The sequence below is a fragment of the Epinephelus lanceolatus genome, chromosome 18 (genome assembly GCF_041903045.1).
Source record: "Epinephelus lanceolatus isolate andai-2023 chromosome 18, ASM4190304v1, whole genome shotgun sequence".
Taxonomy (NCBI): Eukaryota; Metazoa; Chordata; class Actinopteri; order Perciformes; family Serranidae; genus Epinephelus; species Epinephelus lanceolatus.
Window position 1 is genome coordinate 31638246 of NC_135751.1, and position 26392 is coordinate 31664637.

The following is a 26392-nucleotide window of genomic DNA, read 5'->3' on the forward strand; positions in this document are numbered from 1 at the left end:
ACTGTCTATTTACGCCTCTGCTTTGTGGTCCTTCTGTCTCTTCCTGGTCAGTACATGTTCATTTGAGTGACATATTGCAGGTGAAGGCCAGGGGGGCCCCCTGGTACTTTGGGCCCATAGGCCTGCATCTGGAAGGCCAGTTCAGTTATCAATTTATGGTTGTATATTTAACAACAGTACCCTTTATATTACTGCTTTCACTTAAGTAAGGCATGTGAACTCCTTTACAATCATATAAACAGGGCTATTTTTGATGACACTGTCATGCCAGGTGTTCCAGTTAATTTCTTTCCACCCACCTGTAGATAGCACCACTATGTGAATGTTATTTAGACACAAATAAAACATGTAAAACAAACAGTTGATATTTTCAAAAGACAAAAGGAAACAGAGAAGCTATTTGATTACGGTCTACATAAATCATGTGCAATGTTTCTTTTTGGTCATTCTCTGGGGATGTGTGCCCCTTGTGTAAGGCAGAGAGTGCCACTGAGCACAAGCATGTCATTGTATTGTCACCCAAGTTGAACTTTATCTATGAAAACCTAACCGGAAGCAGTACGTGGTTACAATCTAAACCTTTGTCTTTCGACACGCTTCCGGGAAAATCGCGCTAACGACACCATTGATGTATTAACGACACGCGTGGGCATGCAGAGACACACACTCACAAGTCTTGCCCTCAGGGGTCCAAACATGTTCAACTGTGTTCACTTCACTTTATCCTGTATTTTGGCTCCTCTCCCTGAGATGAAATTCCTCTGCAGTCTCTGAGCAGCTGCACAAGTTCCTTATTCACTAAGGCAGAACATGATTCAGGTCATAAAGGCGTGGCAAAGAGGTACCGAGAAGTTCATTTGAAAAACCGGTTGGCTCAAAGTTTGACATGACTGATGACCGTATATGGAAGATACCGGCAGAGAGCAGGGTGACACCTAGTTGCTGTGATGGGGTAGTGCATCAAGGCTGCATGCTCAGTCATAACTGACACTGCTCAGGATGCTCAGCTGTGGAGGACATTTTACTTTTCCAGCAAAGGAATATATTCTGATAGACACAACCAGCCAGCCAACACATTATCATTTTTTAAAATTTATGATTAATTTGGCAACACCAGTCTGCTCTGGAAGGTTCAAGACTCCTATAGATTAGACTTACTATAGATTTGTGGATGTTTATGGCAGTTAAACTGCTGAAAAAGATGAAAGTGCATTGGTTTCAGTAAGGTCTTTGTGGGTTCCAAAGCATCCTGCACGTACTAAAATTAGTTGCAAAGAGGAAACAAACACCCATCAAAATGCATCACAAATACAACTTAAGTGGATCAAACATTACTTCTACTGTTCATTTTGAAAGACTAAAAACACAACTCTCCTTCACAGTAACACAGTTTAAAATTTAATCTTAAGCTTGATTTCACATCCCTTGTTACTTGTGACCATTACTTGATGCAAACATAAAGTAGGAAGTTAGTTGGGGTCTGCAGGTTTTACACTGTTGAAGAATATGTACAAAAAGACGTGAAAAATGACCTCATTTTAGTTAAATATAAACTTACAGCAAAGGCTTTGAAAAACTGGATGTCTAAGCAGATATGAAAACACAAAGAGAGAGACTGTATTTGGTTAATATGCACTGTAGGTTTTATTCCAAGTGTCATAAACTACAGGGTACAAGTAAGAACTGGGGAAAACCCAATTCCCATTAACCTACAGCCAAAACCATTTTCATCAGAAAAAAAGGAGAAAAAAAAAATACTGGTAAAAAACACTTCGGAGCATTTAAAAGAAGAGGTTGGAACAATAATTTCAAATCACATCAGAAGACGACCAAGTGTAAAATATTCTGCACATCTGTAACGACCACCCTTCTGTGCAGACAGGAAGGGACGACAACCCAGAGGAGCTTCATTTCTTAGCTGGTGTCCATCTGAGAAAACAAAACGAGCGTGGAGTTAGACAGCTGCAAAAACGCAGTGTGGTAACTGATGAAGTACTGCCTTGACAGGTGGACTCACTCTGGCATTGTAGGCGTCTAACTGTGCGTCGAGTTCTTCTGCTGACAGCTGTTGTTTGCTGCTACCGCCACGGCCGCCCCGACCTCTTCCTCCAGCACCACCTGAGCCACGCCCTCCGCGGCCTCTCTGCATTCCTCTGAAGCTGCCCCCGCGATTTCTGTTCATGCCTCCTCCGCCTCTGTTCAGACTGAAAACAAGAGTGCCCATCACACACTGTGTCCACACTGTCTAAGTCAAGTTGCTTTAAAAATAAAAGAAAAAGGTGGCAACACTCACCCCTGCATAGGTCGCCTCTGTGTGTCAATTTGTGATGTGACGAGCTGGATGTTCATAGGCCGCCCTAGAGAGATAAAGACATTGTGAACCTCATAATTTAGGCATGGCAGCAGTGCTAAAACAGTCAATTTGCCAGACAGATTAATGATCTTAGATTATCAAAATACAAATGATCCCAATTTCTAAAAACACACAAAATATCTGCACGGGTATAATTCAAAGCAAGAGGTAAGGATGCGTATGATTTGAGTCTGAGGCATACCATCAAGTGGGATGCCATTGTACTGTTTCATGGCTTTGAGAGCATCTGCCCTCCGTTCGAAGTGGACATCTGCTGTTCCCAGGCTTCTTCCTGATCGGTCGTAATGAACTGCAGCCTTCTTCAGAGTCCCAAATTCAGCAAAAAGTTCCTGTTTGGGGAAAAATAAGTCTTGAGATGCTGTTCCTGGCACACCAACCTATGGCAAACATGCTCTGCTCACAAAAAAAACAAATGTGTAAAGCAAAAATCAAGTACCTGAATGTCTGCATCTGAGACCCCAAAGTCGAGATTCGAGACAAGGAGCTTCCCTCCAGTTTCCACACCGGCTCCTCCTCCACCTCCAGCAGGGCCACTGAAGCCGCTGAAGCCGTTGTCAAACATGTCATGCTGCCACTTATCTGGAAGCTGTTTAGGCTGCAACAGATGAAAGACAACGCACCTGCTGACTTCAGGATCCCCTTGCCTCTGTCAATCACAGAGTCCACACGGCTGGGTGTTGGGGCAAGCAGGGGCTCCACTTCCAACAGGGCCAGGGTGCACAGCTCCCCCCAAGAGGCTCCCCAAATGTTCCCTGCCCACCCCATCACTACAAGCAAAGTGAATCAGTTCAGACAGAGGTGGACATACACAGGACAGACCACTGAACTAGAACAGCAAGGGGATGTGCATCACTTCCACTATACACACAGTATACAAGTTATATAAATATGAAGCCTAGGCATTTGCTGAGACTGTACATATTTACAAAATGACTACATCAAAACTGATTCATCATCCCAAACCCAACCACAATCTCTATACTAACCCCTGAACAACTTGCCCACTCTGACTAGCTACCAACATAGCCCACTGTTCTCTTGCCATCTGCGCCTCCACCAAAGGCTCTCCAGATATGATCCTCGGGTACACAGGGGGTCGCCATCTGAAGCAGTGTTGCCTCCAGCGTTGCACCGTGTTTCCTGGCCCGACCCAAAGTTCTTTACCAAGCCACGAAAAGGGCTTTCGTGAAGGGGTTAGTGTCCATGAGATGAGAGGATGGATCTGAAAAAACAACTAGATAAGGGCCAGCTATCCCCTCTATGCGAGCGTGGATTATCTGAGCGTCCATTTTGAGACCACGCCATTTTGATTGGGGCTTTGTTGGGCTCGTCTAAATACTCATTCACACTTTAGGAGTGAAGGTTTGCCTTATAAGAACACTACCAGGGTGGTTGAAGTCCACTGATCCATCCTCAAGTAACAGCCAGACCGGTTGAAAAGCCACCAAACAGGCCTTGTTGTGAAACCCGCCAGCCACTCCCGAACAAAGGCCGCCTGGTCGCTGCCCCGGGACAAGAACAAAAACTATGCTCCAAAAAAGTGGTGGAAAAAATCATGTGCGGGTGAATTTTCTCGTTGACGTGGGTTCCTCTCACCATCATTTGGACACTTGGGCTGGAAAGCTCTCTTATCGATCGTTGGCAACTAGCTCTAACTTAAAATGGCGCCGCCGAGGCCTTCACGATCCAACTTTAGCTAGTTAGCCAAAATAGCTAACACGCTCGCTCTCTCCACCAGGCCTCCTCTTGACAAAAAAGTGATGTAACATACGGGTTGTGGGAGAAGGGACACATTATGAATACGTTACAACTTCCATAAATGCTTAACCGCAAACCATAGAGCTCCCCCCGAGGGAAACTCGGCGGTTATAGCGAACATTTATCGCTTGACTAGCAAGCTGGCTAGAGGGTTAGCTAGCAAGCCTGCTGGAGAATAGAAGGATGTTAACCAGGCATTTTCAGGTTTGCCGAAGGGTTTTCCTTTTCTGCCCATTCCTCTAATTTTCTCATACCCTGCTGTAAGGCGTTGGTCTGCCTCTAGCGCGGTTCAGGTTCTGTCGGTTCCTCATGGGGCCGGATCCGCCGCCTCGGCCTCCAAATCCTCCGCCGCCGCCTCCAAGACGCCCAGGGCCTCCTCCTCGGCCGCCACCTGAACCTCCGCGGCCTCGACCTCTTCCACCGCGGCCTCCGCCTCTCTGCTGCCTGTTCTGCTTGATAATGTCGTCTAGAGACATATCCATTTTATCGGCCATTATGCTGCCTCAATAATGCTAAACTGTTAACAAAATATAAAAAAAATACGCCCTAGACTCGTTTGGTCCCTCTCCTTGCCCCTTCTCAGCTCAACGCTCTGCTCCGACAAGAAAACACAATAGCTTTCGCTGTATATAGACAAGCTGGTTCGTTACGTACGGCACGTAGTCACTACGTCATCACGTAATATGCGTGGCCAAGATAACACCCACACAAACACCATTCCAGATGGCATTAACACAACTGTGTATGTCTCTTCACAGTTTCTAATTCCTCTCAGGTATTTTTTATTCTTTGACTGGTGATATTCTAGATGGATTATTTACTTTTATAAAAAGAAGCCACCTAAATTATACACATACATTTAAATTTTAACATAAAATATACACTGCTTATTGTCTTATTGCTGTTTGTAGACATTGCTACCTCCTGCTCCTTTTGTGAACATAATATAAAAACTATTTCCCATCTTTTTTTTTAATGTGAAATATCTAGAAAATTTTGGAAGGATCATTGGACAGAACCTCACCTCTCTAAATCTGTTTACTCTTTTAACCTTAGGGATATTATTTATTATGATAATCCAGATAATATCAACTTAATTCTGTTATTCTTAATGCTATTTTTATTTATTCACAGACAGAAATTCTCTAAATCACTTCCTAATATTTTTTAATCTTTTCTAATTGAAGGTTCTTCTCAAATCACCAAGTTCATGAAAAAACAAAAGTTTTAAGCTTTAGAAAATTATGCAACACTTTTTCTTAAATCCTCAGACTAAATACACTGTTTTTCCTCTGTATGTTTGTACCCATTTGTTTTTTTTGCAGTTGTATTTTCCATGTAATTTTAGTTTACGTGTTGTTGTTTACCCGATGTTCTGTACATTTATTTTTTCAATTTAAAAAAATGTTAATACAAAATTTACTGCATAATTATCACTTATCAACATGAATGACTAGATGATGTCACTTAGTAACTCGTAATTACAATATATAAAATGTTGCTTCAGATCAGATCAGAGCCACAAGAATCTGTCAATTACCTGATTAGCAGAAAATCAGTCTGCAAATATTTTGGGAATTGACTATTCAATCATATGTGTCATTTAATTTAAGCACTAATACCAACATTTTAGTGATTTCAGTCTCTTATTTTATGACTATTTGCTGGTTTTCTTGGCCGACTATGACAAACGAAATATCTACAGTCATATAAAACAAGCAAACTAAACGTCAGCATTGTTTCTAAGAAATAGTTTACTATATTCTGATAAATTTGGACCAAATAATTAATCAGTTAATCAAGAGAATTCTCAATGAGGAAAATAATAATTAGCCACAGCTCTTAAATCAGTATGACCAGGATATAGCACAATTGTTAGTATCTGGATTTATACAATTCTCTCCAGTCTAAGTTTCAGGGTGAGCTTCCTGTCTCTGTGGTCATTAATCATGTAGGATCAATACAAGCAGGAGTACTGTAAAAGTCTTTTATTCAACATTTTGTTTCAAGGCTTAGGGGAGGGGGGTTAACCAAGGGCAGCATAATTGGGGGAGGTCTCTACTTAGTAAAGTCCATTTGAGGGCAAGTAAATTTATAATAAAAATGTTGGCCTTCTACATTGCATTTGGCTTCCAAAACTTGCCCATAAAGTGTTTATCCAATGTGACCATTTCATTACTTCTACAATTTTACTGATCAAACTATCTTCCAAAACATACTAAAAAAAAAAAAAAAATAGAAGTCAGCCCTTTCGCATTTTCCTCCAAAGTCATATAAGTAGCAGTAGTAAAGAAAACAAGGTTTGTATTTAAGACTGCAGTCTTTTGTGTCCTGTGGAGGGTGTCCACAGTTTGTACCTCAGCATCAGATGTCAGCAAATTTTGATGAAAGTTTGCGCCAGTCCCATCCGCATAAAGAATGTACATATGAAGATTTTGTGACTGGAAAAAAACACATGAACCAAGAGACGAGAGAATATGTGCTCCCTGGAATCCCGGTTCTTTTCTTCTTAGTCGTCATAGAGGGTAAAGAAAGAGATTGGGCTGCAATGGTCCAAAGTTGAGAAACAAGATTGGCATTCTGTACTAGACTGGCCAACAGGGCTGACTTTCTGGCTGATGGAGGAAAAGTTCTCAAGGATAATGGGTGGAAAGAAGCGACTGGATCATCGTGAGAAAGACTAGGACTTCTTGGAATCCTGTGTGTTGCGTTTCTTGAGGTCGCTCAGGTCCACTGGTGTGAAAGCTGCAAGAGCAAACAGAGAGAGCTGTTAACAGGCGTGTTTGATTCATTTAATCCATCAGTGTGACCTCAAAATAAAGTCCACTTCACTACTATGTTACACTGTAACTTACAATGTAGGTTAGGATTTGGGTTCTTCTCCACATACTCCTGTGGTCCACGGTCATTACGTTCACTATTTTGTGTTGATCTGATGTCTCTGAGCACACACTGCCAGGCTGTGAAAGAGACAAGACAACAATGCTTTTGTTATATTTAGGGAATTTAGGGTTAGTAATGACATGACAAGACAGACTGAAGGGAAATAAAACATTCAACTTAATGAAGGTGAGACTTGTTGAACAGTTGAAGTGAGTGTGCTGGCATTAAGTAACTTGCAAACTCAATCTTTAGCGCTTTTCAAAATAAGTGCTTCAAGACCAGTATTTGCAGTCAGAGTGGGCAGTCAGAGTGGGCACTATTTGTGCTTTCAGTGATGATGGTTGAAGTGATCCTTGAAAAGCAACCTGACACATAGTCTGTTGTGAACAGCACTAGGCTGCCATGGTCCAAGTACTCACCCCTACCTCACTGACACTACTATTCTCATGACTTTAAGGTTCCCTGGGGAGTTTTGGAACTCTAGTAGCACTATAGGCTGCATCCACACTGATATGTTTTTACTAAAGAACAGCGTTTTACAACAAAAACTATCTCCATGCCGTGCGCACTGCTACGTTCCAAAAGTAGCAGCTGAAAAATGTGCTCTGCTCTGGCATTTGAGCATGCCTGCCACGTGTCTTCATTGAAAATAATGAATTTGAGGGCGCAAAAAGTGCGGCATGTGTTCGACCTCTAAGACCCACTTGGGGAATAAATGTGGGTATTTGTTTTATTGTTTTAAAAAGTCTCAGTTTCAGTCTGTCCAGACTAAAATGCAACCCTGGAGTTTTCAAACTATACAGGGCTAGCAGCGTTTTTAAAGGTCTCTGTTTTAGGGGTTCCAAAACGTCAGAGTGGTGTGGACGCTAGGCATGACCGCAGCAATATTTATGCATTTTAAAACAAAAACCTATCAGTGTGGATGTGGCCTTAGAGTATTTTTCTACAAGTGGATCCCTGTAATGTTGATCTTGTGTTTATCTTGTTCACAAGGACTCACATACATAAGTAAGTGTGCGCGCACAGAAGATGTGCTATATGGTCAAGCTAATGGTTTCACATAGTTTCCCTGATCTACATGTTGCAGTCACATGATAAAATACAAACGTCTTTTGAGGATGGAAACACATTTGCCACATCAGTTAGACCGCAAAGATGCTGTGGAATTTTCTTGTGTAACTCATCAAGTCTCATCATTAATCTCATTGTGTTATTACAATTAGATCTGGTGAGTAACTCAAGAAAACTCCAAATGGCAACTTTGAAATCCACTCAATAAACAAGGTGTGGTTCCCTCTGCTTCGCCAACAATGAAAAGAGATTAATCACTGAGTATGAGAGTTGAGAACAAGACTGTTGAGAGTGGCCTCTTGCATCGTGGAGAGGAAAAGCTGATTGACAGGCAGAAATGTTGTAATACCATTGCTATTTACAAATTGTGTCCTGACATTTAACTGGTAACCTGTTTTGTTACTCTCTCAGGGTATATGCAGGAATCCTGAGGTTAATTTCAATACCATTTAAGACTTTTTTAAGACCTTCCAAAAAAACCTTAAGACCTCATCGCCACTTCAAGCTGTCGTTAGCAGCAACGCATCTTTAACTTACTGAACAGATGTAGTTTGCAATTAAATCTATGGAGCACAAACATACAACAGAACTCAGATAAGATGAGAAGGATTTTTTATTGCCTTCTGCTCCTCTGTTTGGCGCCTGGACGTGCGCTGTCGCGTGATGTCGCACAGGTACGCGCACGGCCCTGAGTGGCAGTCCGAGTGTGCCTACCTACACATCATTGTTTGTAATAGTCACAAGGAGGAAAATAAATTATACATTCATGGATACTTTATGTCAAAGCTTGAATGCCAAGAAAATGTAATACTTGAAAATCGCGATTAAGACTTTTTAATACTTTTTAAGACCCCGCGGACACCCTGTCTCTAAGTACTTTAACTCATTAATGCAGTGAATCCACTGTGTTGCAATCCAATGCTTAGAATAACCTACTATATGAATAACTGTAACAGCTGCACACATTTATATATTTAATGGTATACTACAGATAATGGCCAAAAGGTGTGTCTATTTAAAGGCGGAGTCTCTCATTATGGATATAGATCATTGATACTTGAAATCACCACCTAAACAAATACAGTCCTCCCATCAGCGCTCCTCCAGAAGCTTTACCGCCCCTCTCGCTCCCATCACTTCCTTTCTCTTTATACATCCATGGCCTTTCCCCTGTCCCAAGCACTCACACAGCACCATAGTGTTGTGTGTCTCGGTCCACTTTCTTTGTTTACCATTTATCAAGCTATTCAGCACGCACACACACACAGAACGGACAACTAGCGGATCATAGAGAGATAATCTCTGAATTTGACCAAAGTGCATTAAAGCAGACTTTGGAGAACGAGGTAGTAGTGTGCTCAAGGACTGTTTTTGTCATATGAGACTCAAGAAAAAATGCAGGTGCTCTTGAAGAAAAGGGTCGGCACATGGAAAGAAAAAATGACCTTCAGGCACTGATGCATGGAGCAGGAACAAATGCACTCAAATTAAGTTAAAGTTTTAAGTTTTAAGTTTTTTAAATAATGTCTTTTTAACTTGATTCAAGTGCATTTGTTCCTGATCCACGCATCAGTGCCTGAAGGTCATTTTTTTTCTTCCCATGTATCAGAGTAGAATCACGGACTCCAGCTTATATACAGTATCAGAATTTTGAGGGGAAAAAAAGCAGTGTACTTCTCAGTTTTAATGGTATGAGCTGAAGTTTCATGTGCCAATTTAGCTGGCAATCCCTGTGCAAGTGTTTACATGTGAGATGAACAAACTGATAAGGACTGTGTTTACATGGTGTACATTAAGTGATCAGAGTGAAGAGTTCTGACCTGCACAATATACAGAATCCAGAAACACAACATGGTCAGATATTTTTAACAGGCCTACATTAAGCTCTTTACACCATGTTTGGTTTGCTGCTGAGCTTTAATAGAAGAATTTGTTTCATACCAGTAGTTATGGAACACAAGAAGACGAGTCAACCGCAACAAACCTACCAATAATCACCCTCTTAAATCAAGTGTGGTGGGAAGACGTGCAGAAAGAAGATTCAAATATGACAGATATAACCACGTTAAAGTTAATTTTCCTGCTGCTGTTTCTGATCTTGTTTGTAACCTTCAGGAAATAAACTTCTTAAAACTAAACCCTGACAACACAATTTGTTCTGAGAGGTCTATTATTCTAATAAGTGAAATAAAACACTCAGATTATTTTGAAAGAAACTCAAAGCATTGGTGTCAGATGTCGTACTTACTATCATGTATAAAGCGCACATTTTCCTCATGTGCTGGGGTGAAAAGCTCCCCGCTGTTAGTAGGGGATCGAGGGCTTGAAGTCCGCTTGTAACTATTCACCATCCTGGGAGCAGATGAGCTGCACAAACATGAAAAAAAGCAGAATTAGCAGGATGAATAGACATTCTTTTAATCATTGTTTACTCTAAACTTTGACATACTATTCTTCTGTATCTCAAGCACAAAGCAGTACACACCTGGTATTACATTTGATTACATGTTCATAACCAGTGGCGTATTTGTACATGAGCATTCCCACTGAAGTGCATAACTTTATACAGACCTGGTCATTCTGTTTGCAGTCTGTACTCGCTCCTCGCTCCTCTATGGTGAGTGGATGTGAAGAATTAAAAGCTTCAGAAGTCCTCAGCCAAATCCTAATAATACACAACGGTGGCATGTTACATAGCATCTCCACATGAAACCAGGAAGCCAGTTTCAAAATACCATAATACAGGCCTCTGATTACATTAACTTTTACTACTAGAAACAGTAAACTGGTGACACTCTTGATTAGCCCAGAGTTAAATTAGCTAGCTACTCACTAGTCACTAACAATGTACTATGTCATCTGAAGAGTTCTGACAAGTCAAATATCATTAGTAACATTACGAGTGATGTCAACTCATAGTTTCTAATGCTAGCTAATTTCTGTATAGCTGTGGTATGCTCTACGTCTGGAAAATAATGAGCAAACACTAGCCAAGGGGCTTTTGTTTACGTTTTTGCTTCAGTAGCATCAGCAGTGTTAGCATCAGGCTACAGATACAAACCCAGTGCGTTAGCCTCTGGTAAAATTCTCACAAACAAGACTGCTTACTGTCTCTACAAAGAGCTCTGCTTCTTAGCATCCATGTCCCTCCATAGCTATGTCATGGACAGCTAACTACAGATCTGCTGACACAATAATTTCGGCTAACTTTAGCCAGCTAGCTAGCTAGCTAGCCGGACGGTTTACATTGTCTTGTCGTATCGTTAGCTTGAATCAGCTAATATTCTGCTGGCGTTACTGGTCTCAGATATTTATTAGATGGACATTTAGCGCAGTTGTAACATTTCTAAGATGCACAGCAAAGGACAAACTGTTAATATAGTCAACAAACCTCTTTATAACCCTTCCTTTCGGTTTCTTTATTCAGAGGCTGTGTACGCCCGTTAGACCTGGCTAAAACGTTGCCAATGCCAACCAATCATTTCCGGGAAAAAGACACGGAAGTGAAAAAGCTCTCATCCTTACTGTTAAATATCTGGGCTCTCACCTCACACGGATACTAGCTACGTATAATATTACAGCCAATTATTACATTTACAAATTTAACATACTAGTTTATACAGTGTAATGTAGAGTAATGCACATTTTTATATTTATTTTATTTTACTTTATATACTTATATTTCATACTCTTATTCTTACTTCTTGTAATTTCTATCCTTTTATTTTATTTTTATTTCTATCTTTACATATCTGTGCTCTCACCTCTCACAAATACAGTCTACGTATAATATTAAAGATAATACATTTTAATAGACAGTCCCTATCTACTGGTATGAGATATTTGTTTAAGAAAATAAAACAGTATGTAGCTGATTAACAGTGTATTTTTCCACTTACTTTCTCACCAATATCTGTCTTCTTAAATAAAATTACAGCACTACAGTAGATTTTTCAATGGTGCTACTATTGCGACTGTATTTTAATTTTCCAATCATACCAGGATATTAGGAACATTAGGATATATCATTGTTATCATTTATAGTTTTAACATACTTGTTTATACAGTGTAATGTAGCAAAGTGCACATATTTGTATATTTGTACACAGTTACAAACTAATTTAATTTAATTCTATTTCATTTTATTCTATTTTATTTTATTTTTACATACCCCTCTGGGATCAATGAACAACTTGTGATTCTGATTCTGATTCTGAAAGCAGCAGCAGCAGCAAAACCTGACTTAAGTTGAGGACATGCACATCCCAAATAATCCTGCACCACAGTGATACTTAATTTATGGCTTGTGGGCGCCATCTGGCCCAAAACAGGGTGTCTGGTGGCCCGCCAACAATTTTTTAATTCACAGTTACAATAAACTGACTCACAATGGGATTTTTTTTTTGGCACTTTGACTGTAAATAGGGCGCCAGAGTGCAAAAAAAGACAAGCAGTGTAGTGAAAAATGGACAGATGGATTTGCCTTTATTTTGCCTTTATTTTTATTTTTTGCCCTTTGTTTCAATTTTTTTTACTATTATTGTATTTCTCATTTACTTATCTAATTATTTTTGTTTATTCATTTTATCTGTTTTTTTATTACAGTTTTGTTTGTTTTTTTACTTTTTTTTCTTTTTAATTATTTTTCATTGTACAGAAGTGCCCTCCAGGCAAAGCAAGTTGAATATCCCTGCTGTGCCATATTAAAAATGTTTTACGCATACAAGAAGGTCAAAAAGCTCCAGCCTGAAAATGATGGTGATGAAAATGCCGGTGTCTTCTCCTCTCCAGTTCTTGTGACACACTTGCATGTCTCTTACACAGACTACACAAAAGCAACAAAGGCATATTTATAAAAGGTTTCTTTATTTATGAAAACGTACAAAAATAATTTTTGAGGAGAGAATTATAAGACTTTCATTGCTGACATTCATAATTCTACCACAGAAAACAACAGCAACACATATGCGAAAAACACTGCAGCAGTAAAAGTGCTTGTACAGCATGAACTTAATGTTTTATGATTTCTGACCATCAATGAAGGATTAATTATTCATTTGGCTGATCCTCTTTCTGCCCAGCAGTGAGGATACACACCTCTGTCTATAAAACACAAACATCTCGGCCCAGATTCTGTGTTGTAAATTCGATCTGCAGTATAATCAGAGTTTGGAAACATACAGCTACTTAGAAAGTGATTGCTGATTGAATACTTAAATCAAAGTGATGTTATAGATGAATCTGATTTTCTCCATTGGACCATAGTGACACATTGCTGGTGTTGTATTACATAAGCTGAGAGTGAGGACAGGGGAGATAGGTGCAGTTTAACATTTGCTGCATACACACTGGCAGTATGACAAATACACAAGTGCACAAATAAAGTAATAAAATAACCACCAGAAAGAAAAAATACAGCCTCATGGAGTATTGCTTTAAGGCTGTAATAAAAAAAAAGTATATAGAACCACCATCTTGCTTCACAGGACCAGTGACACAGCCCTAACTCTGGCCATGTTCTTCCACCCTGTCACAAGTTTGTTTGGTGTTAAATACTGTTAAATATGTTGCTTCCAAGTGGCTGCTCCGCCCTTCATCTTGTCTGTTGCTCTTCTCTCTGTGGGTCCATTTGGTGCCCGGTCACACACAGCCCACCTCGAACAGTTTGAGCAGGTCTTTGCAGTCTGGGTCGATGAGGTCTGCAGGCTTCTCGCCGTTTTCATTCTCCGCCTCTGTGCTCGCTCCCATCGCCAGCAGATACCTGAGTGGAGAAAGAGGCAGAGTGATGTTAAACAGATGATCTCAGAGATTTTAAAATAACATGGTTTTGTTTATCAGTTCTGCAACTGGCTGTGGTTTTTGATTGTTTCTATCTCAACTCAAAGACATCAGAATAATTGTTAGAATTCAGTGGTATTAGTGAAGCTGTATTTTGCCTTATGGATACAATTCAGTACAACATGTGACACTAAATTCTCCAGTGTTTTCCTCCTCTTTAATCCCTGATTTTTGCTTAATGCTGAATACCATGTTTTGTTAACTGATGGTTAAGTTTCATGTAAGTTTTTCACTGCAAATTGTGAATGTTCAGAGCCAAACTACCTACAACAGGGCCAGGGTATTAGGGCCACATTTAGAAATAAAAAATCTGAGAATAAAGTCGTATATTACCAGAATATAGTTGTAATTTCAAGAAAAAATTGTAATATTGAGATAATAAAGTTAGAATTAATGACAATAAAGTCATGCTATTTCAAGAAAAAGGGTGTAATATTACTGATTATACTGATTCTGATTATAGTGTATCAGAATTAAGTCATTAAATTATGTGAATAAAGTAACAATTTTATGAAAAAATGTAATATTATATTGTAAATTTGTAATTTAATGAGAATAAAGTCAAACTATTTAAGGAAAAGGGGTACAATATTACAAAACTAAATGATAATTTTACAATGACAAAAATCTTGTTAAATTATTACTTCATTTGTATAAATTTCAACTTTTATGTCAAAACTACGACTTTTTTCTCAAAATTTAATGACTTCATTCTCGAAATCTCATTACAGCATCAATACTAAAATTAAAGACCTACGTTTTATTTTGTTTTCCATGTTTTATTCTTTGTGATCAGTGCACCAAAAACGGAAGCATGATTGACCAAAATTAAAGGGTTAAAAGGTCACGTGTTACCTGGCAATTTCCGGGTAGCCGTCGCTGCAGGCCATGTGAAGCGGCGTCCAGCCATCTTCGTCTCTCTGATGAACATCAGCGCCGTATTTCACCAGCAGCTTCACCACCTCCATGTTTCCTGTTAGCACGGCTTCATGTAGCGCTGCCATACCTGCACACAAGATTACGTCAGCCCTCTGCTGCATCATAACTGACATCATAACTGTTCCTCATTGGCTGTCATTATTTCTAATATCAAATCAGATTTGCAGGACAGTGTGACAAAGAAGTGTGGGGCTTTGCTCACCTGAGTGGAAGATCGTATCCACACGAACCTTCCTCGCTCTCATGAACCGACCGATCTGCTCCAAATCTCCTCGTCTCACAATATCCTGGAAGATGATGTCATTGGGGAAGTGCACAGTTCTCTTTGCAGGTGCGACAGGTGCGACAGGTATGACAGGTGCAGGGTCCTCCTGCGCTTTTGTGCTCCGGCTTGAACTGTACCGTGACCCTTTGCTGGATGAGGGGACGTACGTCGATGCAGACTTGTAAGTGGACGTGTAGTGTGACGTGCTGTACTGTGTCGTGCTGTACTTTGTCGGGGAGGTGTATGAGGATGTGTAGTTCAGTGTGGATGGCGTGTAATGTGAGGGGGTGTAGTGGGAGGGTGTATGGTATGTTGGCGTGTACTGTGAGGTACGTGTGTACGTCGACACCGGCACATGGTAGTTGTACTTCATCCCTGCGGCGGCTGCGGCTCTGCCTCCTCCCTATGCTGTCAGCCCAGGAGGAGGGAAGTGAGAAATCCAAGAGAACTCAATCCAATAAAAGAGCAGTATCCTTGGCTCTGTGTCCTTTTTACTCCTTGCCTTGCTCGCTTCTTATCCTTTTAGTTCCCAGCTGGAGGATCTCCTGCTGAATACAAGCACGTCTTAAATCTTCACTGTGATCCAATCCCCTTCTATTAGCTTTTAAGGTCCTCTTTTTCTTGCCTGCTGTGAATTTCTCCCACCTGTGTGCAAAATTATCTTTTGCACAGTGTGTTTGCCGTTGCACAGAACAAATGTCTGATGTGGGCAAGCGGGAGAGCACCCCTATATACCCTCTGCAGAGCTATTTTCGGGCCTAATATCCAGTGACTTCAGCTTAGAAATGAGTGGCCCTTGTGCTGCTCCTCCCACTGTAGAGTCATATGCCCAGTGACACTGCATCCACCCCTCATAAAAAATGTTGACAACCAACATGTTCCCTGTGAGGCTTGCTTCAGACCTACATCTTCCCACATAAACATTTAAACAACTATATTTAACATCAGCGATAAATGTTGACAGAAGGAGACTGTACCTCAGATGCACAAGAGCAATTATTTGGGGTTATTACAAGCTTTAGTTTTCTATAAATCATGCTGTTTTGGTTCTAGATGTGTTGCAGGACAAACAAACAACAACAAACAGCACTAGTACATGAATTCATTTTGATATGTGTTGTTGATTTGTCTGCTTACGTCATACCCGATGGTGCAGTGTAAGTAAGTTAGAGCAGAAACATTAGAAAAACAAACATTTTGCTTCATGTAATGATTTTGCATGCTCCTTCTCGTGTTCCCAGTTGACCCGCAGGTCCGTCATGTGACACGTCATGCTTGCCCTTTGCATCACAAGCAGATACACCAATAAAATTCACAGAGGAGGTCACAGTTGGGAGTGACCAACCGAGGGGGCAAAGCTACTAAATGTAACCTCTCCCTCCAAATGTCACGGAGCAGTCACATGGTTGCCGAAAAACGCAGCTATTTACAACACTGAACTTTTGCCTTCCTAAACAAGACTGATGCGCACACGACAAAATGTTGCATTTCTCATGAACAGAAATCCCATTTATCACCTTTGTTTTTTAATCTTTTGTAGATTTAATATTCAATAACACAAGTTTTTGACAAGTGTGAATTTATTTATTATTCATACGTACGGTAAGTCACTCTAAAACCTACACGCTGCATACTTGAACGCTGCTGTAACATTTGTGGCAGCAGCTGTCTGCAGACAGACTTCTGCGATGGGCAGAGCTGGTTATAACTGGTTCACAAACATTTGGAAGAGGTCTTGGGAATTTCACAGATGCTGCCAATATAACAGAGGAAATAGTGTAGCTGCCCTCTGCAGGTTTTTGTTTCTCACCACTACTCCAAACACTTAAGATATGACCTCGCTCCAGAACTTGATCTCCTCTGTTTTAATTTGCAGCTATTGTAATTCTATGCTACATACTTTACAATTTGGTATACATTTTATTCATATAATTAATCACTTTAAAGGGTAAAGGTGGTGTTTTTTAACCTTGAGTCTATTTTCCCATGTTCTTGTGCTTAAGTGATTGATAGGAACAACAGCTTTTGAATTTGGTCCAGTATCGAGCACAACATACAGCAGGCTGCAATGTTGATTTATGTCTATTAAAAGTTTTTGTTTTTGCCACTGACAGGCTCAGATTGTTATTATAAGTGTCTGACAAAATTATGGAAAGAATCCCGACAGAGACAGACCTTTTTGTTACAGAGTAAGATCCTTTTTGTCTGACGGGAAACAGCCTCGAAATCACCACCAGACTCCATTTTAAAAAAAACACCAATTTTAGCATGTACAGAGGCAGCATTATTTTCACATCTTACTGGGTGAATTAAGAGTTTATTTCAACAAACCAGAGTTGGCTATTGTTAGAACAGTGGAAAGATGAAACAAGATGGTGTTTGTGAGTTTAATTTGCTTCTGTCAGCTTTGAATGAAGTGTGTTCTAAGATGATAAAATTACAGTCTATTTAAATGGAGTCTGGTGGATTTGGAGATGGACATTTTGGGGTTGTTTCTGGTTCAACAAAAAGGTCTTACTCTTTAGCACAAAGGTTCATCTCTGTGAGGATCCTTTCCATAATGTTGTCAGACTATTAGAATTATAATCTGAGCCTGTCAGTGCCAAAAACAAGCACTTTTAGTGGACGTAAATTGATTAAAATGAGCCTGTTTGGCTGCTGCCGACTGCCGCCCTCTTGCTTAATGCTGGACAAATTTAAAAAATGTTGTCACCATTAGTCATTTAGAAACAAAGACATGGGAAAAGTAGGGGCCAGGTTGAAAAGTACTGACCATGATCATCTTCAAAGCCATTGAGCAATAGCCTGGTAAGACCATCTTGATCTTGAACATTGTGTTTCGCTCTCTGTATCAGTTTGGACTTGGCGCTGCCCCAAACACTTTCAGTGGATGGGTGTACTTGCCTTGTTGGACAAACCCCTTCAGCCAATCAGTGTAACAAAACAGCATGGCACATACTCTCCATTATCAACAGAGCCAGTTGATAAATCAAGCTTTTGCCAAGTCCTTTCGTCTTTTCCTCTGGTTCTAATTGTTGTTATTGACTCTATTTCTGCAATAGAAGAAGACTTAATTAACCCCTGAGGGGAAATTCAATTTTGTTTGTCTGTTGTCATACACACACATGCACAGGACTTATATGCATTAAATGGAAGGATGTCAGAGCGAGGGGGCTGCCCATGGACAGACGTCTCGAGCAGTTGGGAATTTGATGCCTTGCTTAAGGGCACCTCAGCAGTGCCCAGGAGGCTAACTGGCACCTCTCCAGCCACTAGTCCACGCTCCATATTTGGTCCAGATGGAGACTTGAACTGGTGACCCTTCGGTTCCCAAGACAAGTCCCTATGGACTGAGCTACTGTCTTCACTCAGTGCTATATTTACTCTACCAATGTTAGAGTTTTTGCTTGTTGTTTTGGGAGCCGCCATTACTGTTCTGCAAGCTGCAGCCTTCATATTACGTTATCACACAGTCCCTGATTGGCTTCTTACATTGCTGACTACAATGCGAATCTTTGATTGGGGTGTTTGGGGCAGCATCAAATCCAGACTTATACAGAGGGCGAAACAGAATGTAGAGCTTACATCATCAGAATGGTTTTACCAGATTTACAACAATTGTGAGACAACTTTCAAGACCACAAGCTTTTCACAACATCACACAATGTTAAGGGCCGTTTTTTTTCCAGTTATGTCACAATCACAGGACAGAGATCACATGATCATCCCAGCAGGAAATGATTAATACATTTCTGCTATGGTAAGAGTTGACCCCAGCTCTAAATGCCAACACAAATTATTATCCATCACCTCCCTGCACTACTGGTCTCTAAACAGAGAGGGGAGAGGGAGCAGAGGCTTAGGGCTAATGTCTACACAAATTGAATGTTCACAGCTCAAGGAAGAGACTTTTAGAAGCAGCTATCAGGTTTCAACGTCTCTTATACGGTATTGAGGGGGTGTAGGGGCGTCCCTGAGCACTGGTGATTCTCCCCAGCTTCCCTTCACTCCCCTCCACAGAGACTTCCTCCCGAGAAGAAAGGAGAACCTCGGCATGTGGAAAATGTTTGTTTGCTACAGCCCAAAGTCAGGCCCGCTTTTGGACGAATGCCAGAGAGGGGTCTCACACATTACAACGCCTTGCTATACATAGCCCCAGACCGCCCTTTATGTTATGATCTGTCACATTACCAAGAAGTCAGAGTTGAAAATATTCAGATGTATAGAACATCACCAGAGCAACAACAACAATTATTGAAGGGGAAGGGATAAAGTTTCACGTCTGCAGGGGTCATCAGCTCCCTCAAGTGACTTTTTAGCTAGTTAATATGTCTCCAAGTATGTATATATCTAGGCTATATTCTGTATTAAACGCTTTAGCATGACTTTGTCTTTGTGAGGCTCAGGGAAGCAACACTCCCATTCTACTCAGGCATCAATTGGTTGATCAGGGCTGTAGCATTTTGACAAATCTGATCAAAGGTTTTGACCAGGCACCAAAGAAGTATGCACTTCTCATATAGTTTATGTTATATTAACTTTAGTTTAGTGTCAGTAACTTTTTTATCTCCTAACATGAATATCTAAAGCACTTCGATTTTATTGCTGAGCTCTCTTCAGACTGTGAGGACCAAAATTCTCTCTGCATTTTCTAAAATAAGTCAGGCTTACGTATATAGAGACCGAAAAGTGCAGAAATCAGCTTATAAAATATCCACCACACTTTAATCTTTAATGGCCAAACGTAAACTCCCCACAGGCTCTTAAAAAATCCCACACTCCCTGAAAATAAAACTAAAAATACAAAGGACATGACCTCAGTGTCCTCATTGATGACTGCAGCTGAGCAGCGATACTGACGTCAGTCATCCAAAAAAAAAAAAAATAGAGGCTTATATTGGATCAGATTTGGGGCATGTGAACACTTCTTTGTTCATGCACTCCTTGCTTCTCTTCTCTGCTACTGTTTTATATGCACACATGTGTGCACACATTAACTGTACACACAGGAATGAAATATAAATAGCTTGTTTCTGCAAAACGTTTCCTTCATTGGCCTTTGCTTGTATAACTTACCTAAACCGGGATGCGCATCATGCAATTCATTCTGTGGTTATGAACATATTTTGCCTTTTATTTTATCAGAGTATATTGTGTATTGGAGTAAACCAAGAGAAAAGTCTGTTTTGAGGCTGTACAAAATCTAGCCCGTGACAGGAGACTTTGACCAATCATAGGTCATTTCAGAGTAAGGAAGTTCCTGTTGACTGTTCTACAAATGCAGATGCGTGTGCACATCCCTTCAGTGAAAGCCTGATTCAATGGAGGAGAATCCTACAGAGAAAGTTGCTATTCCAGCATTGCCAACAACTGCCAACACTGCAAAGTAACTACAAAAGAGAAAGACAGACTTATAAAAAAGAGAGTCTGACCATAAATGCACGAAAACACATGTCAGTATCAGAGATCAGAGATGAAGTGAAATGTTGCTAATAGTTTCACCTTCTGCTAACTGGAACCAAAGGCCCACGGCTGCGTCTTCATGTTCACATTTATCTGGCTAACAAAAGTGAGAGACTTGAATCACAGTGTGTCCTCTGCTTCACTCCCTGCCACTTCAGACCACTTCACCGGGAGAAGAGCATGCAGAGCGACCGCAACAACACAAATACAGCCAGCACAAACCCCAACTCCACATCAGATCAGCAAACTTTCTGTTGCTGCCTTCACAAAGGTTAGATGGTTTGCGCTGGACAAATCCAAGGCGCTACAGCCACCAACCGAACTTTCCTCTAGAGGAAGCAGTCAACAGCAGTGGAGAGCTAGCTAATTCGTGTCTCATTTGTTTCAGATTTCACCCGAGTTTTAACCTTTAAATCATGCTAGATCGTCTGTCTGTGCTTCTGTGCTACTGATTCTCTTGATAAAATGATGCATGGTGTTAGCATGCACACTCACCAGCAGCCTATCAATGATGCATTTACCTCATAAATGATGACACATGGCTTGCCCCTACATGATACATCAGCTGCTGCTCATAATGAAAAAGTATCACTACCGATATCTGTGATTTATTATTTTGTATTGGATCTAAAGCTAACTTTGTGGCTTTACACTCAGTACTTCTGTCAGTGAATCTTTTAGGTCAAAGACGTCAACGAAATATAGTCCAAAATGTGGAAGCTGGTGTCACCAGTGACCCATTGTCTTCACTGCATGGGTGCTCTACAGCCAGGTATTCTGGGACAAACAGTTCAGACAGTTTTAATAGCAACCTGTCACAGAGGCTTATCACTGGGCTATACATGTTACAAAAAAGCCAGCGATGCATTCCTTAACACCCGGCTGCCTCACGTGATGCAGGTAGGAGGCAGGTTGGTGATTCCACTGCCTAAAAATAAGAGCTGTGAAGCATCCTGTCTGTGCATAGCATGTTATGAATGCAAGCTGTCATCCTCATAAAACCTTGTTGTCTAAAAAGGTCAGTGTAACACAAGTCATACAGTTGAATTATCCATATGTATGCATAAACAAACTGTAGATTCACAGCTTTGTCAGGACTTTAAGCAGGAATGTTAAATAGAAGAAAGACACAGGGGATCCAGGAAAGGTGGACCTTCTGCAAGGTTGTTGGAGGTATATTTATTTTACAAAAACACCACCCAATCTTTCCTTTTCTTCTCAGAAACCACCCCGTGTTCCCATTCAGGTGCCGTCCCATGGGTAAGAACAGGAGCAGAGCTACGTTTCTTAACAAGGTAGCGTATAAATACACCTGGATCACAGGCCGGTAAGCACGGTAGGGATTCGTCTCTGTCTGGATCCCCACAGGCCCGATGGGACATACTCTCTCAGGCTGAAAAGGATCTGGTTACGGCACGAGTAGTGGGCTGATAAACAGGAATCTAATTCATTCAAATAAACACAAGAAGTTTGTGCTCTAATAAAAAAAAAAAAAAAAAAAAAGGGATCAGCACTCAGTGAATAATCCTCCTAAGCCCTACGATAAGCTATTATGGCAAGGCTTAACTATACAGACCCGTGAGCAGTGATAACTAACATGTCTTTGGGGTCATCGGGTGGGAACCTCCTTTCACCGGTGTTTCGTCTAGTTAGTCCCACAACACCTCCAGGAGGCTAGACAGTGATCTCTGGCGTCCCAGAGACACTCCCCTAATGCCAGGTCTCACTGCTCCCCACAATAACCGAACAACCTCCTTTACCTTACCTATACTACCACAGAGGAGGCAGACCCAGGGAAGGAAGCCTTGTTAGGCTATCACACTCCCCCGCCGGGTTAGGCTGTACAGTCTACCTCCCCAGGACGAGCCCTCACAACAATGACACCTCCAGGAGGCTGGACAGTGATCTCAGCCCAAACAGCACTGCCAACTTTAACCAAGCCCAGGCTCCGTTTATGCGAGCTCCAGGCAGAAGCAATGCTGATACTACCTTTACTAGCACATTCACCATACTCTATTTCACACGCTACATAGCATAACTACAATGTAAGCTAAAGTTAAAGGAGATAAATGAACTCACAGGATCAGCAAACACACTCACTTTGCAGCATGGTCTCAAACAAAATGGATTCAAATAGGCCACTCCCACACTTAAATAACCTTCCTCTTCCTGGATTTCCTTCTTACTTACACATGGCTTTCTCAGCCCAAACAGCACTGCCATCTTCAACCAAACCCAGGCTCCATACATGCGAGCTCCAGGCAGAAGCAATGCTGATACTAGCTTTCCTGTCACATTCACCATACTCTATTTCACACACTACATAGCATAACTACAATATCAGCTAAAGTTAAAGGAGCTAACTGGACTTACAGGATCAGCAAGCACACTCACCTTGCCGCATGGCCTCAAACAAAATGGATTCCAATAGACCACTCCCACACTTAAATAAAATAAACAGGAATCTAAATCAGGAGTGAGCAGAAACGAGGGTGATGATGCCTGCAGCTGTGGAGATGGTTCCAATCCAAGTTTAAATGACCCTGATATTCAGTCTCAGCATTTAAAAACTAGAACAGTTATTTGCTAGGCATTACAGTAAGTAGATTTGTAACTAACTTTTATGACAATACATTGTCATATTTGCTGGAATGGTCACTATATGTGGCTATAAGCTATGCCTGCCATTGGCCGAGTATTTTGACCACCATTCTACCTACCCTCCGCTATCTGCGTATTACCATTTTCAAAATCCCCTTTGCTATGGGAAACAGTGGAAAGTTTTGACAGAGATTTGGATTGTGGAATAAAGCATGCCTGCTTTGCTCTCTTGGTAAACTGTTGTAAAGGCCAACAATGAAAAAGCAACTTGTGAACGCACATGGGAAAATCCGTCTTGCAGAACTCTCATGCCCGATGATTGCTTTTCTGACGCAGATAGTTGTAATAAATTTGCAACATCTTTCGAAACATCTTCAGTCAAATGATACCTGAATACAATACGTTTTTGCACCAGGAGACTGGTCTCAGACCGTCTCGACTCCTCGCAAGATTAGCAAACTTTCTGTTGTCTGGTGACTTCAGACCTCTCTAAAGTGCTGAGTCAGCACTGTGATGATAAGTCTGGCAGTTGCTCTCATTTTACAGCTAAACAGTACACTAAAATATTTTCTGTAAACATGTGAAGCAAGAAATATGCAATGCAGTAACAGAATCTTAATTCATATTTGATTAGCGCTGCCGATTTTGACAGTTCAACCGCCAGTGATGGACATGTTTGACAGCTGCTTTAAGGACTCCTCGGCTCTGATTGGTTGTTTTCTTTCAGCTGTGGTGGATTCTTGCAAATGCCATGAGAAGCACCAAGAGGAGGCAGAGGAGCATGATTTTTTTTCTTCCACAGATTATCTGTCTGAGACCACTGTAAGGATTTAGTGACAGTTTCAGCAGATATGACGATATAAAAGTTACCAGCTACAGCTGAAGATTTGTTGTATCAACTGCCAATTCAGCTTCCCACCCCTCATGGTAGAAATGGAAATCATTATAATTATGAGATGCAGATTTGAGTGCAGCACATCACTAATGGCCTCTTCCCTTTTGTTTATTACCAACAGCAAAGTCAGTCTCCTCACAGCACTGAAGTTACATCCAGGTAACTTCTATAGATTTATGGCAGTTGGTTATTTGGTTGAACGACTTTCATACAACTGAAAATTAAACTATTAAGAGTAAACGGTGTGTGAGTTTTGAACACACATATAGCTACAGTGGTTTTATCACTGCAGTTAATTTGAATTGACATCAATTATGCTTCATATAAAAGAAAGCATTTCTGTTAATGTGGTCTTTATGGAAAACAAGATAATGGACACTGGGGGATGGTTAACAGCCACTCTGCGTAAGTGTGTCTGAGAAAAGCAAATACATTCTTTCCCCAATAGTTTTCATTTAAATAAAACGGCAAACAGGACAGCAAAAGTCTTGTGCTTCTCACACTCTGTGGACCCTCGTGTGCATGTAGACGGTAGTATCAGTTGGCGTCTAGTGAATTCACAAAAGGGTGAGTCCCCTCACAGAGCCAAGCAAGCACATTAGACGAGCCAACCAAAAGTAAATTGAGCCATTTGCTGTTGAAAATGAGCCCAACTGCCATCTGGTCCTAAAATACATGGCGTGGCCCTCGTGATTCCCATGCCTCTGGACTCTTAAGTTGCTGAACCCCCCACCGAGTCATGAACGCATAGTTTCCATGAAAATTGGTCCATATTCATTACAACAAACTGAATGAATATATATATACACATATACATACATAATATAGTAATACATATAGATAGATAGAAGTAATGCATGTTTGATTTGAGTGGTTAAAGGAATACTTCACCCACAACATGACCATTTCTATATCAACTCTGTGTTAAATTGAATTCATGAAGAAAACTTTATTTTTCTTGCATGCCTCCATGGTGAAAAAAGAATCCAAAATCAGAGAGAATTCTTGATGAATTGAAATCACAGGGGTCCACGTTTATCTGTTTCCAAACTCTCACACAATTCATGCTTTATAATCAAAGTCTCATTTATCCAATCATATGCTTGGTACTCCCCACAGTACCAAGCATATGATTGAGACTAAAATGGGTCTTAAGGTACATCAACAAACTCAGACTGTTAAATTACCTCCAGCAGGGCATTCAAGAGCTGCGGAGCCGCTGCCGAAAAAGCCCTTTGCCCAGCCCTGTTTTTTTTTCCAGGAATGGGGCACAGCCAACATGCCACAGAGGGTCGATCTGAGGGGTCTGGTTGTGCTGTAAGGGGTGAAAAGTTCTGAGAGATATGTAGGGGCGACACTGGGAAGAGATTTACAAACAATTAGTAGGATTTTGAAGGTTATCCTGAAACGAATGGGAAGTCAGTGTAAGTGTGCAAGGTCAGGAGTGATGTGGTCTCTTTTCTTGGACCTAGTTAGTAAACGGGCAGCAGCATTTTGGGAAATGGTAGCCTGAGAAATGCCTAGATAGAGGGAGTAACAGCAGTCCAGCCTGGATTATATTTCTACACTTTCTAGATCAGAGGGTGACAGGGAATGCCTAATTTTGGAGATCATTCAGAGCTGGAAAAGTAAATCGATATACAAATCATTTTGTGGGTGAAGTATTCCTTTAACATACTTTATAATAATTAATATCATAGCTATGATGTAGACCTAAACAATAACAGGTGCAGACTGGTGGAGGTAAATGAACTCCACAAGCTGCCCGCTGGGAGCCTAAATGTGTTTTTGGTTCCAAGAGGAATAACTGATAAGGGCCACTTCTAAACGTTAGCATATAAAAGGGCTGAGCACTTGAACCCATGCACCTCTTGATTCTCCAATCTCCTCATAAACACTTCTACAGTCGAATATTTTCCAGTGACCCGTGTAACCCAGAATTAAAAGGTTCCCGGTACAGCTTTGAAATAAATCGTCCCATGAGAAGGCTCAAAGCTTTTATAGACTGTTTAGAATAGTGATTTAAGCCACCCACTGGATAAATTCAAGACAAGGGAAAAAGCTGTCACCCCCCCGGAGAAACGCTACTGCTGACATTGAACAAACACAAAGAACGCCACCCTGCAAAAAGGTAAAGGCAGTAAACAGGCCCAGCAGCTGTCCGGTACACAGCGAGAGCATGAGGGCTCAGACTTAGCACAGAGGGGAATGGGAGTCACGCCGAGGCTGTCTGACTGTTTGTGTGAGGATAGGGTTACGTTAGCCGAAGCCTGCATCCATGGAAAAGGGGGTCAGGGGTTAGAAG

General features: G+C 41.0%; 3 protein-coding genes across 3 annotated transcripts; all 3 read right to left on the reverse strand.

Moving 5' to 3' along the window:
* Window positions 1–1620: 1620 nt before the first annotated feature.
* On the reverse strand, window positions 1621–4750 carry alyref (Aly/REF export factor). Its single transcript, XM_033645700.2, has 6 exons — window positions 4387–4750; window positions 2811–2969; window positions 2556–2703; window positions 2294–2357; window positions 2018–2204; window positions 1621–1929 (listed from the first exon to the last, which is right to left on the reverse strand). Exons 1-6 carry the CDS (start codon window positions 4624–4626, stop codon window positions 1915–1917), a joined length of 813 nt encoding a protein of 270 aa, XP_033501591.1. The 5' UTR covers window positions 4627–4750; the 3' UTR covers window positions 1621–1914.
* Window positions 4751–6105: 1355 nt separating this feature from the next.
* Window positions 6106–11599, reverse strand: mcrip1 (MAPK regulated corepressor interacting protein 1). Its single transcript, XM_033644254.2, has 5 exons — window positions 11478–11599; window positions 10658–10751; window positions 10335–10453; window positions 6988–7092; window positions 6106–6877 (listed from the first exon to the last, which is right to left on the reverse strand). The coding sequence occupies exons 2-5, from the start codon at window positions 10663–10665 to the stop codon at window positions 6813–6815; spliced, it is 297 nt and encodes a 98-aa protein (XP_033500145.1). The 5' UTR covers window positions 10666–10751; window positions 11478–11599; the 3' UTR covers window positions 6106–6812.
* A 1336-nt stretch (window positions 11600–12935) lies between these two features.
* Window positions 12936–15775, reverse strand: ppp1r27a (protein phosphatase 1, regulatory subunit 27a). The gene is made up of 3 exons (XM_033644023.2): window positions 15066–15775; window positions 14780–14930; window positions 12936–13847 (listed from the first exon to the last, which is right to left on the reverse strand). Exons 1-3 carry the CDS (start codon window positions 15499–15501, stop codon window positions 13727–13729), a joined length of 708 nt encoding a protein of 235 aa, XP_033499914.1. The 5' UTR covers window positions 15502–15775; the 3' UTR covers window positions 12936–13726.
* Window positions 15776–26392: the final 10617 nt, after the last annotated feature.